Source organism: Podarcis melisellensis (genome assembly GCF_964234715.1).
Source record: "Podarcis melisellensis genome assembly, chromosome: 5".
Lineage (NCBI taxonomy): Eukaryota > Metazoa > Chordata > Lepidosauria > Squamata > Lacertidae > Podarcis > Podarcis melisellensis.
Genome location: NC_138537.1, coordinates 63,602,992 through 63,615,891, shown reverse-complemented (window position 1 = coordinate 63,615,891; position 12,900 = coordinate 63,602,992). Strand labels below are relative to the sequence as shown.

Genomic DNA, 12,900 nt, shown 5'->3' with positions numbered 1-12,900 from the left:
TTTTTTTTTTCAGGCAATGGTTTAGATTTACTTTTGTCCCTTTAATGGGATCAAACGTATCAAAAACAGAGACATTTAATGGTAGGCATATATGGAGTTAGAAATTAGAAATGACAATGAAAGTTTGGGATCAAGATAAGTATAGCATAGGTAGAGCAATAAGTCTCTAACATATGTGAAAGTTAGTAATCAAACCAGTTTTGTGGTCTGCTCTGCAAAGCAAATACAGAACAACTATTAGAGCTAATCTCTAATGTAATTTATACTGTAGGACCAGTGTACCAGACATTCAGCAATAACCAGGATAATGTGTATGTGTGTGTATGTATCTGTTTATGCTACATGTTTAGGTCATGATCGAAGTTATACATACACACCCTAATCCTAAATACATCCACTGGTCCACTGATTTCAAGGGAAAGCAAATTTCTGCTTTAGCCGGCACTATAATCCTCTTGTACGTTAGGGGAAGCCAGGCTAAATAAATTGCATCTGAGTTGTATGGGACAAATATTTCATTATTTGAGACGTAATTTTTAAGTGTTATTCTATTACTTCTATAAATCTTTGTCTGATAGTTCTATATTATATACTTTCTCTTTAAAGTATAGCTCTTTCAAGCCTGTATGAGATTTTAAAAAGACCTGTATTATGGTCGAAAAGTATCGGGGTGATAAAACAACTGAAGTGTACAATAGGTTTAGTCTTTTCATATTCCTTGCTCTATGCATGCAGTTTAGGGACATGTGCCTTACGAAAAAAGCTGGAAATGGTCTGCAGGTGAAACTACTTTTCAGTTTTTATAACTAACACAATACACCATAGCTGATCTTGGGGTTTTCTTCCACCATCAATTGAGAGTCACAGTGTTGACGGTTTTTGCAACTTTCCTGTTGCTGCTTCTGGTTTTTGTTTTGTTTTTTTTTTGTTTTGTTTATTGTTTCGTGGTGCTGGTTTTATATTATTTTTATGTTTTATGTGAACTGTAGAAAGGTGGCTAATTAATTGTCAAATTGCCTGACTAATATGGAGTTGTGTGTTTTTTTATTTTAAAAAAGGGGAATGGAGGCGTATTGGCAGCAACGCAGCTGGAGATGCAGTTCTTCCATTACCCTTAGATGACAAATTTCCTGAAAAGGGAAGTTTTTGATGCAGTCATACAGCTGGCTAATTTTGGTAGAGACAACACATCTGCATGATTTCAGCCAGACGCATTGTTACTGCTGTCTGTCTGTCTGTCTATCTGTTGTGGCTTTACTCGAACAACCAATTTTACACAATCAGAAACCACACTGAAAACAATTGTATTTTTTCTTTAAATATATTAAGGTTTAGAACATAGCATCAGGTATGTTTACATATCAGCTACATTTATGTACTGTTCTGTCCCCAAATTATACCATAATGAGCACAGTATCCTGTCACCATATGTAACAAATGTGTACTTAGTAACGAAATAGTAATACACAGCCAAGGGACAAGCAGGTCTCCAATAATTAGCCTGCTTAAATATCACTGCTGAATCAAACATGTAGTAGTTCCTTGTGTACATTCCCATTATTTAAATAGAGAGTGTATTAGAGTATGTTGTGCAGTTATTACATGGGCCAAAGTGTCTCCATGCATATTCTCCTTAAAAATAAATGGACCAATCAAGCTCTGCCTCAGTTGGGCTTGCAGTCTACAAACAGATGTAATGAAGGCAGTAGAGGAAAGGAAGGTGAATGCAGGTAGAAGTAATTGGGGGGGGGGTAAAGGAATTTAGGGATTATACTTCAGCATTATATATATGCAGCTATTTAAAATAAACTTAAATGATCAAGAAAACATTGAATTCAGTACTTCAGGCTATTTTGATTTTTAAAATGTATGGATATCCCAAAAGAGTTCCTTGTTTGGGAAGCTTTTATTTTAGGTTGGCAAGTTCAAACCTGAACAGGGCAACAACAGTAGCGATCTGGTATGGATTATTTAATTATACATAGACACAACTCCGCTGTAATATTTAACTGAAGGAAAATAGGTGTATTTGTTTCAAGCTTGTGACGAAATGCTTCACTTTTTAACGGCAAGCGGAGCAGCCATTTCTACAGAATTTTGAAAACATTCATATTTTATTGCCACAAAAAGCCCATTCATTCTCTCTTGGGAGCGAGGAGGGAAGTTGCTGTCCTCCCAGTATTCACCTTGAATAATTTGGCAGGGAAAGGGGTGCTTCTCTACTGCAAGGGATGCCCTTCAGAAGGTGCTTTGCCTGGAGGGAAAAGCCAGTGAAGTGTGATTTGTTACAGTGTGGGGATGGCAACTTCTAGCTTGTGCTACTTGGACTCTTGTTCAGACAGGTGCAGTTGAAGAGTATAGCAATGTGATCTAGAATGAAAGGGGACTCTTTCTCTAATACTTGGGGGGGGGGGCTATCTCTAGGCTCTGCCCCACATATCTGAGAGCAGCAGCGCCTACCAAGCCACTAGCATCCTCGCTCCATTCTACAGGTGCTCACGGGAGTGTTTTTCTGTCAACAGTTGCTGGATGCGGTTAAGGGGAAAGTAATACCTTGTGCCTTTTTCTAAAGGCAGAGAGCAAGGGAGAGATGCCAGGGTTCAAGGCTATCTGCAAACCTGATCTCTGACCTAAACACACGCCTGCCTCATACCAATCAAATGAAGACTGGCAGGGATGCCAACTTGAGTAAAATATGGGGGGGCAGTTAAGCCCTGTTCTACACACACCACATATTTGAATGGCAATGCCCATCAACTTTGGAGGTACAACGTCCACAGATATTTTAAGGGGGTCGAAGGAACCCGGCCCCTAGGAGTTGGCTTCTATGAAGACCGGTGTTGAGCAGTCTTGCTGACAATGCAAGTGCCTCCGGGCTTCTGAGCCAAAGGAAGCCGGGCTTGGGCGACCGGCTGTCTGCGCCCTAGCACGCGCTGCGGTTCAAGTGGTTCTTGGTCAGCGCGGAAGGAAAAGCACTCTGCACGTGCTCAGGCGCGCTCCGTTCCTGCTTCGGGGCTGAAGGAGGCGGCCAGGTGAGCCCTGGTTGAGAGGACGTCGTGCGCGCGCAGCGACGGCGTGGCCCAGGCGACGGAGGAAGGCTCGCTTTGGGGCCGTCCCGTCGCCCTCAGTCAGACGCAGGCCGGGCGCGCCTGCTCTTTCCCTTTCTCTTTCGCCGGCAGGCGAGCGGGCCGGGGGTAGCGCCAGGTAGGAGAAACTGAAGAGGGGAGGCGCGCAGGGCGGAGCGGGGAGCGCCTGCGGGGCGTCGGGTGCCTTAAAAGAGAGGGGGAGTCCGAGGGGCAGCCCTGAGACCGGGACCAAGCTGTGAGACCATAAATTGCGGGGGGGGGGGGAGAGAGAGTAAATAGCTTTTTTAAATAACTAAGGAAGAAAGAAACTCGCCTGCTAACCCCGTTTATGGAAGGGGCTTGACTGTTGGAAGGAACATGTTCCCACCTTCAACTGAGCAGCCCCCTCCCTCAGCTTCTCAGGGGAGAGACAAGCCTGCTGCCAGCTTCGAGGTTTCTCTTGTAGCTCTGAGTTCTTATCACAAGCTCTTAGGTGCTCCCTGCCTCCTGCTTTTCCTTACTAACTTCAACGAGCATTCAAATGTTGCAGGCATTTCTTCCTTCCTCCGGCCAGTTCAAACATCTTTTGTGTTTGCGGTGTGGCTGCGGGATCATCTCTGTTGTCAGACTTCCATTTCCTGGGTTTTATTTTCGTTTTTTGTGTGTGTTACAGGGCTCAAAGATGTCTAACTCCAAAAAGAAGCAGAGGTTAGGAATCGTGACCCCCTGAGGACCCTTGGATTTTGATCAAATGCCTGGAGAAGTCCAGCTGCGCAGGGCAGCTCACCGGCTCCTGTGATCCTGCCACCTTCGCCTTCCAGATTCACGGATCGGGTCCAAACCATTTTATTGCCGCAGCCTGTGCCACGAATGGCTACCCAGAGGAAGCACTTTGTGAAAGATTTCAATCCCCATATCACCTGTTGTATCTGTAAAGGATATCTTATCAAACCAACAACAGTAACTGAGTGCCTACATACTTGTAAGTAGGATTATGTGAGGCATCTATCTTTGGAACAAAATGGTATTTGGTCCAATTATTTATTTTATCTTATTTACTACATTTATGCCCTGCCTTTCCCCCAAGGAGCTCAAGGCAACCAGCATGGTTCTCCATTTTATCCTCACACAACAACTCTGCGAGGTAGACTGTGAGATAGTGACTGGGCTAAGGTCACTCAGTGTTTCATGGCTGAGTGGGGTTTTGAACCTGGATATTACTGATCCTAGTCCCACACTCCAGCCACTACACAACATAATTTTAAAACCAAGACATAAAAGTTTATGCATCATTATACTGTTGCATAATATACACCATTATAGTATCTAGAGCATACACTTCAAATATTCAAACAGTATCACTTACAGAATATATCACAGTTATTCCTTAATACCAGAAATTTCAAAGAGTTGAAGGAAGTTTAAATAGTTAAGCTATGCCTGTAACAAAAGTGTCACAGAATACCAGGGTACTGTGTTCTTTTTGGAGGTTGACATAGTTTGGATTCTATATTTTTTCTTAGATCTACCTGTGCCTTCAACTTAAAAGAAGCAAAAAAAAATTGTTTTAAAGAACTTTGTTCAGTAGTTACATTTTGACAAGCCAAGAAACTGCTGAAGTTTTTGCTAAAAACAAAAATGTCATGAAGTGGGACTGACAGGCCAATCCTGTACAAGGTTTAAATTCCCTTGATGGGTAGTTTTAATAAAATGGTCCTAATGGTCCTAAAAATTGATAGGTAGCACCCATAAACTTTTCATTCTTGCATTTATGAACGAGGCCTCCACTCAGAAAGAATTAAGTAGTGTCTTGATTTACATTCTAGGTCATCTTCATGTGTAAGCATATTTTGCCACATGTATACCAGTGTTTGTCACCGTAAAAAAAAAAGTGTAAATAAAGTGTTCTGCAGGTGCATCATTCACTTCTACTGTTAAAGCTAAACAGTTCTAATCCTATAGAATGCCTGGATGGAAAACTGTTTGGGAATCATATGTTAGCCTCTCTGAGCTCCTTGGAGAAAGAGTGATGGATAAGTGTAATAAATATTAAAGGGGTTTGTGTATATATAAATGTACATGCACCACATTCATATGTCATGCTGAATCAGTGGTGGATAATCTGTAGTCCACATGTTGGATTCAGTCCTATCAGCCCTGCCCAGAACGGCTAATGGTCAGGAATGAAGGGAGAATTAACATGTAGACTGACACAGGTTCCACATATCTAGTTTAGCATCACATGCAGAACTAACATGAGCAAGCCTCATGTTCTCCCATCCAGTATGGGTGGGAGAATGACCAAACACATTTATTTTCAGTTTCCCCCTGATCTCTGTCTATTGTTGTATGCAAACCAAGACTCGTGATTATAGCTGACTGATCAGTTAAAAGGGAAAAAAGGCTTTGGAAGCCATGCTTTGAAGTGGGCTTGTTGGAAATTTGTTTGTTATAACTCACAATATCTAGTTCACAGGTGACTATAAACTAAGATTAGAAGAAACTGAAAGTAAACATTAGCAGAGTTCTACTCCCAGGTACATCGGAGAAGTCCAGGGCTTATTTCAGCTTGTGAACATCACACTAAACCATGGTTTAGCATGATGTCCAAATTGGGCCATGGTGGACATGTACCTGGAAGTTAAAGCCAATGGCAACTTCCCTGTACATGTCTACTGCAAGTATTTGGAGACTTATTTCTCCCCTTTACACCTGGTGGTATCCACTGAAGGGACACAGAAGTTCAGATTCTGTGGGGGGGTTTTCCTTAATGTTGCTGTTGGCTGCCTTGATGGAAGAAAAAATGCTGAATTAAAATATTTAAATAAATAATGCAGGCACACGTGCAACATAAATCTGTCTCTTCCCCAAATCCAGAAGCTTTGCTTTGTCTTTTCCCTAAATTGGTATGATCAATCTTGATTGTTACTTTAAATCAGTGGTGGGTAACCTGTGGCCCTCCAGATGTTGGGACTGTGGCCAATGGCCTGTGATGGTGGGAGCTGTAGTTCAACAACATCTGGGGAGTCTCAGTTCCCTGTCCTGGCTTTAAATTTTTAAGTTATTTTGAAAAGAATCACTTCAGTTTACATTAAAAGAGAGCTCTGCAGCCTATCTGAATCTCCTTGCATGCTCTGTGCACATGGAGCTCCTAGCTTCTCTGATTTGAATTTTGAGAGCAGCTTGGCACATGCAAATCAGTTTAGAGAAGTCAGCAGATTTTACCAGGTGTGCTGGAAAGAAAATCCCAACACTATATGAAGAAGGCAGGAAGGAACTTGGGATGTACTTGTGATAGGTGTGGGCATGCTCTTTTAAATGATAGCATTCAGAAATCATCCAATTTACATTTTTGTCTAATACCTATTTCTTACTTGATTTTGTAGTTTGTAAGAGTTGTATTGTGCAGCACTTCGAAGAAAGCAATGACTGTCCCAGATGTGGCAATCAAGTTCATGAGACCAATCCATTAGAAATGTTACGGTAAGAGGATATTAAATACAAATTATTTCAGTGGAGAGAGTTTGTCTTAAATTGCCTTTTGCCATGATTTGCTACCTACAGAAATATAGAAAGCTGCCATACCGAGTCTGACCATTGGTCCATACAACTCATTATTGCATCTATGCTGAGTGGCAGTAATGCTCCAAGCTTTCAGATGGACCAGGATGCAATCCCATGATAATAGTGTGTGTAATCATGTCTTTTTACCTTACCTGCCTGCCCGCTCCTCTGCTCCTTGCAGTGCAGAATAATTGTCTTTTTTGCAGTGCAGTGCAATGACATATCAGTTCAGTTTCTTTCTTAAAAAACAACAACTAACTGGTGCACACAAATGGCCTTTTAAACAAAAAAAATCACAAGAACCTTAAATGTCCTTGAGATTAGGGATAGGGTAGGAGAGCATACAGAAAACTAACATGTAGGGGGATCAGACTACGTAATCATGGGCTTGGAAGAAAATGAGGTGCCTCTTTGTAATGGGGAAGCAAGTAGGGAAATATCCTTGGGAAAATAATGCCAGGAGATCATGGCTGTTTCTGCTTCTTTGCTTCCTTTTTCTTTTGCTGAATCTGCAGGGTTTTTCACCTTCTTTCTTCCCCAACTGAGCTCTGCAAACCAGAATCTTTGCATTGTTAAGGAGGCAAAAATGTGATGAGCAATTTATCTTACTTTTCAAATATGACTATTAGGGGATACTTCTATACTGGGAGAAGAGGTTAATATGTACAAAGAAAAAGAAAAAACCTCCCCAAACCAAGTGGTCATACTGGAAGGTGGATATATAATGTGTTTTGTTGGTTTCAATGGTTGAGTTGCAACACAGTTTAACTGCAACAGGATCCATGTCCTAGATTTTACAGATGTTAAAGAGATGCACAGAACTATCTTCTGTTGCTAAAGAACAGGAAGTCCAGATTTCCAGAACTATTCTTATGCTAAGTTGCAAGGTAGCATTACTGTATGTAGAGTAGTAAGAAACTGTGGAAAAAGACATATATGCTGGATCACACCAACAGCCTTCTCCCTTGGTCAGTACTGCTGCTACCTCCACTTCTTCTCTGGCAGGAGAAAGTGAATGACTTGGGTCATGAATAGCTACCTACAGGGAGCCTCTTCTGAATGATTTCAATTCCCTTATAATCTGTTGCACAAGTTTCTTCTGAAGCCACTGTATCTGAGATGCTTTCACCTCAGGCACTCAGTTGCAGGGAATTATTTTTATTTCTTTCCAGTTGCATGAGGTGGTGGCGGCAGCAGAGAAGGAAGCAGGTGAGGCAGAACTAATGGCTTGAACCAGCATTGAAATTGTTCTGTGCTCATCTGTTAGTACAGTTGCAAAACTGTGCTCACAGACAGTATAGGTGAAATATCTGCTGTGTGTCCTCATTTTGTTATATTTCATGACTACCTTCACTTTTAATGTTTATTAGAAATCCCATTTCAGCACAAGTACATCAAAACTATAATAAAATATATATAATATATATAATATTAGTAACTGAGCATGAATACTATCCAGTTCATAACAATCAATGGCAGTTAATGCAACTTGTCTCTCTGTGGTTTGGCTTAGGACAAAACTGGTCTATTGGCTCTGTACTGGTAATTGGACAGGAGAGTCAGTAGATTTTTATGGATTATCTTTTTCCAGAAGAGTTTTGCAATCTGATCTGTTTGAGGGGAAAGTCTGTCCATTAGATCAATTAGCTGCTCACAGGGACCAATCCTGAAGTTTCTCATATGACCCTGCATCCCTTTAATTCCCGACTTACGCAGGGGTTACATTCTGGCACCCCATGCACACAAGTGAAAATCACATAAGTGGGGAGCACCTTCTAAACACCCTTTAAATGCCCTTTCTGCCACTCTCTCCAACCCAGATCAAAAGTACTGCTTCTGGCTGGGGGCTGGAGGATGTGGGGAAACTGACGACGGCTGCTGTGCTACCACATACATCAGCTGTTAGGCGGGGAGGCTGAACAGCCTAAACCTAAATTACAGGACTGTGACCATGTTGTTTTTAGGGGAAGTTTGCAGACAAATTTTAAACGGGCAAATAAAGTCCCTTTAGCATTATGGGACAATGGGCCAAACTACACATTTTACTGTTGTGTGTAGTTTTTGCTTTGCACAAATTACTGTCATAGCAGCTTCTCTCTCTGAGCACATGGAGGATTTTCATACTTTTCTTCTCTGGAGATCTTTCTTCTGAAAACTGTAATATCTAGATGCCTCCCCCCGATATACACACACATACCAGAGAAAAGATTTTGATACATTTAGTGGACAAAGAAAAAAATGGTACTTTATTCCCCCTACATTATTTTCTATTTGTCTGTCAAATAGAAAATAATGGCTTCATACATTCTCAATACAATTGCAACTAGTGGTAGAACTTCCAGCAGAGGTTGATTAGAAGGAGGCAAGGCCAGGCATTCTGTGGCTAGTCTTTTCCGTAGGAAGGTACTTTGGGATCACAGACAGTGTTTAAATATCTCAGTATAGTTGTTTGGGAAATTTGTGGCTTAAATAATTGCTGCCAAACACAGTGTTGTGAAGGTTTTCTTCCTCGTTTCCTTTCAAGTTCTACAATGCATGCTCATAAAATTTGTTATCAGCTAGCTAAAAAAAAAGATAACTTTTTTAAAGACGTCAAAAGACTTGTTTTCTTTCTGTTTATCTCTCTTCAGGCTGGATAACACATTAGAGGAAATTATATTTAAGTTGGTCCCAGGGCTTCGAGAACGTAAGTTTCCCCCTCTTCATTTGGTTGCTTGCTTTCTTTTCTTTGCAATCCTGTTGATAGTCCAGCATAACTGAACTGAAATATCATGCTCCTTTTTTTGTTGTGAACTAGAGGAACTATACCGTGAGACTGAATTCTGGAAGAAAAACAAACCTCAAGAAAATGGAGATGGTAATTACATCCTTGATTTTTTAAAAGTAACATTTTGATAAGATCCAGTGTATTTTAATTTCAGACGTCAAAAGCTGCATGAGAGTCAGTGCTTGCAAAACTATACCTGTATGTTCAGCTGTTGCTTTTTCCCTTGGAGTTAACTCTTGCAGCTATTAGTTACATGGCTTATTTATACACATCATACGGTAAAATGCTTAGCTTCTACAGTTGGTTGTCTACATAGCTGTGCATATAGAGAATATATGTTATGCTGTTTCTAATGCTTTTTATCCAGTTATACCTCCTAGGAGCATTCTTGTGCATCTGAAATGTTTCACATGGGCATACATAAGGAAAGGATTTGGGCTTTTGTTTTTTTGTCAAAATCTGTAATCTGCTATTTGAAAAAAGAGAAATAGAATTGGGTGTTATTGTCATCAGCATACTGATGGCACCTCCCTCCCAAACCCAAAAAAACCTCCCAAAGCAGTCTTGTGAAGATTTTGAACAGCAGAATAGATAAAATAGACCTATTCGTGACTGCATGTGCAACTGCCACAACACAAAGAAGGAATACTCAGCACCACTGCACTGAGTTATGCCTCACTGGTTTCAGTACAACTTACCGCTTAGTAAGCATGCTGTGGATTTCATTCTTAGTCCGTTTGTTTGAAGGTTGTGGAATATGTGTAAATGGTATGTTTTATTTCATTTTATTTATGCAGAAGAAAATCCAAAATCTGAAGATCCCAAAGATGATGAAGATGGAGATGAAAATCAAGATGATAAAGACTATCACAGGAGTGACCCACAGATTGCTATTTGTCTGGATTGTTTACGTAACAATGGGCAGTCCGGAGATAATGTAGTAAAAGTGAGTTTTGATAATATTTTTGTTTCTTAAATAACTGGAGCAGCATATGCACCCTTTTTATCTTCACGCTGTAAACAGCGTAGGTTTGTTGACAGTTGAAGATTCTAATTTTCTGCAACTATATCGTTGTGTGCAACCTCTATTTCATGAGCAGTGAGAGGTGCCAAGGGTGCCTGCATTTACCCAGGGTTCACTTTCCTTGGGATGAAGGTCAGTAGAGACTGTGCTGTCTTTAGCATACATAGTTTTATTTATTTCCTGTAATTAACACCCAAACGGATCTTGCTTCCCCAAGGGACACCCAAAGCCAGGGAAGCTCCAAGTCACCACTCTGAGTCCAGCACAGAGCAAATATGCTTCTGTGTCTCCAGCTTCCAGCATCAGCATCACATACACAGCCCTCCTTGGCCTATTCTTCTCCATCCTAGGATGGCAAGGCATCCAGCCAGGTGGTGGTGGGGAGCCCACCCATTTGTCTCTATGGCAACAGAGATCATTCTTAAGTTGCCAGGGACAGTGACCTTGACAAAAGAACTGGTCTGGCCAGTTCAGCTACCTTTTCTAGTAGATTTAAAGCCTCATGATACAGGAGCACAGGCTTGGAGGGACCCAGGGTATCATCCAGACTGACCCACAAACCTATAATATTCTTTTTCAAAACTATAGGAAGGCTGAACCCTTCCCCTGCTTTGGAACACCTGTACCCAGGTTGCCCTCCACCCCCGTGGGTTCATTTTCAGTCACCGAGTCTTGTTAGAATACATAAAACAGGAAGGGGAAGTTTCAGCACCCTGTTGCCTATTGCCACTTCTCCACTTGAAATCAGCCTGCTACTTTCCCATATAAGGTAAAGGTACCCCTGCCCATAGGGGCCAGTCGTGTCCGACTCTAGGGTTGTGTGCTCATCTCACTTAAGAGGCCGGGAGCCAGCGCTGTCCGGAGACACTTCCGGGTCACGTGGCCAGCGTGACGAAGCCGCTTCTGGTGAACCAGCGCAGCACACGGAAACACCGTTTACCTTCCCGCTATAAAGCGGTACCTATTTATTTACTTGCACTTAGGGGTGCTTTCGAACTGCTAGGTGGGCAGGAGCTGGGACCGAAAGACGGGAGCTCACCCCGCCGTGGGGATTCGAACTGCCGACCATACGATCGGCAAGTCCTAGGCACTGAGGTTTTACCCACAGCGCCACCCGCGTCCCTGTACTTTCCCATATAGCAGCAGCTGAAAATATAGGCAGATGTATTGTTTGGTCTTCAAATGTCAGTGTTTTATTTAAAACATTTCTTACCTGCCCTTCATTGCAAATGCCATTCCATTTAACTGCAAATTAAAACAAATTGAGACACATTATACAAGTACTAAAAATAGAGTAGTTAAAACCAGCCAACTAAAATAAACATCAGTACTAACAATGAAGTCCACTAAGAGCCTGGGCAAATAACCAGATTTTCAGCTGCTGTTGAAAGGTTAAAAGAGTGGGTGCCAATTGCATCTCACAAGGAAAGTGTTCTATGTATAAAAGTTCTGTTACACCTGTGAGCATACCTTTATAACAGCTGGCATGCTGCCCTACAACAACACTGCTATAACAAAAATGCTAAGTAGAGTAGCGTTTGTGTTGTCACTGAAAGTTTGTCAAATGAAGCTAACCTAAGGCTTCCAAATTCTAAATGTGTTCTACCACTTAGCTGTAGTACTTTCTCATCCTATGAATGATCAAGCAGGTTTGTCTGTTTTTCATTGGGTTTCATTTTGGAACCCAGCAAAGACTGAAATGTGTATTCAAATTCACAGTTTTTTGTCTTCTTTCCTTTAGGGACTGATGAAGAAATTCATACGGTGTTCTACGCGAGTTACTGTAGGGACCATCAAGAAGTTTCTAAGTTTAAAATTAAAGCTTCCAAGTTCTTATGAGGTATGATAGACAACAAGCCAAATATTTTACACTCCTTCCTGTGATTAAGTTAAATGGACATATGTCAGGCTTCAGATGTACAAATATTGTTTGGCTTTAATGTCAAACATGGACTGCAATATCAATAAGCCAACCCTTTCCAAATTTACTGAGATGTCGGTCACACTGAGTTCAGTGTACTCCAGTGTAAGTGTGCATGGGATTGCAGTTTTAGTGTCATAATCGAGGGTAAAGCCTATCTTTTACTGAGGATTATTATTCACTGAGAAATCAGCATTAATGTGACCCCAGTGAAAAATGCTACTAACTGCATAAACATTTCCTCAGTGAAAGTGTTACTTCATCTGAAATGGTATTTGTTCCTAACTCTGATATATAGATGGGTGTTATTACAATGAAACAGGAAGTTTTGTCTCACTCAGACAATGAGACATCAATAATCCAGCCTTCAGCTCTAACTGGTGAAAGCAGCTGTAGGAGTAAGGCAGGTTCTATAACCATAAATGCCAACAAATTGAACATTGGAATTTTTGGCCATAAATAGTGATTTGAAGAGGGAACATAGCACTATGGATACAGCACATGACTGCATTCATTAAGTTCCAAGTTCAGTTTCTGCCATCTCCAGTTTGTTTTTCTA

At 41.3% G+C, this 12,900-nt stretch overlaps 1 protein-coding gene and 1 long non-coding RNA gene across 5 annotated transcripts in view; one reads left to right on the top strand and one right to left on the bottom strand.

Moving 5' to 3' along the window:
• Positions 1-12,900, top strand: part of PCGF5 (polycomb group ring finger 5) — a 40,098-nt gene that overhangs the window by 13,973 nt on the left and 13,225 nt on the right. For 2 of the 4 annotated variants that reach the window (XM_081913054.1, XM_081913055.1), the window contains exons 1-7: positions 3,045-3,204; positions 3,739-4,047; positions 6,452-6,548; positions 9,260-9,315; positions 9,427-9,486; positions 10,194-10,342; positions 12,162-12,260. In XM_081913054.1, the coding sequence (XP_081769180.1) occupies positions 3,936-4,047; positions 6,452-6,548; positions 9,260-9,315; positions 9,427-9,486; positions 10,194-10,342; positions 12,162-12,260 (573 nt within the window). In that variant the 5' untranslated portion in view covers positions 3,045-3,204; positions 3,739-3,935. Of the gene's footprint in view, positions 1-3,044; positions 3,205-3,738; positions 4,048-6,451; positions 6,549-9,259; positions 9,316-9,426; positions 9,487-10,193; positions 10,343-12,161; positions 12,261-12,900 lie in introns of those variants that run through there. The other 2 variants (XM_081913052.1, XM_081913053.1) reach the window with 2 other exon arrangements.
• LOC309370882 overlaps positions 11,193-12,900 on the bottom strand; it is a 45,468-nt gene continuing 43,760 nt past the window's right edge. The window contains exon 3 of the long non-coding RNA XR_014168722.1: positions 11,193-11,665. This is a non-coding gene — a long non-coding RNA (uncharacterized lncRNA). The remainder of the gene's footprint in view (positions 11,666-12,900) is intronic.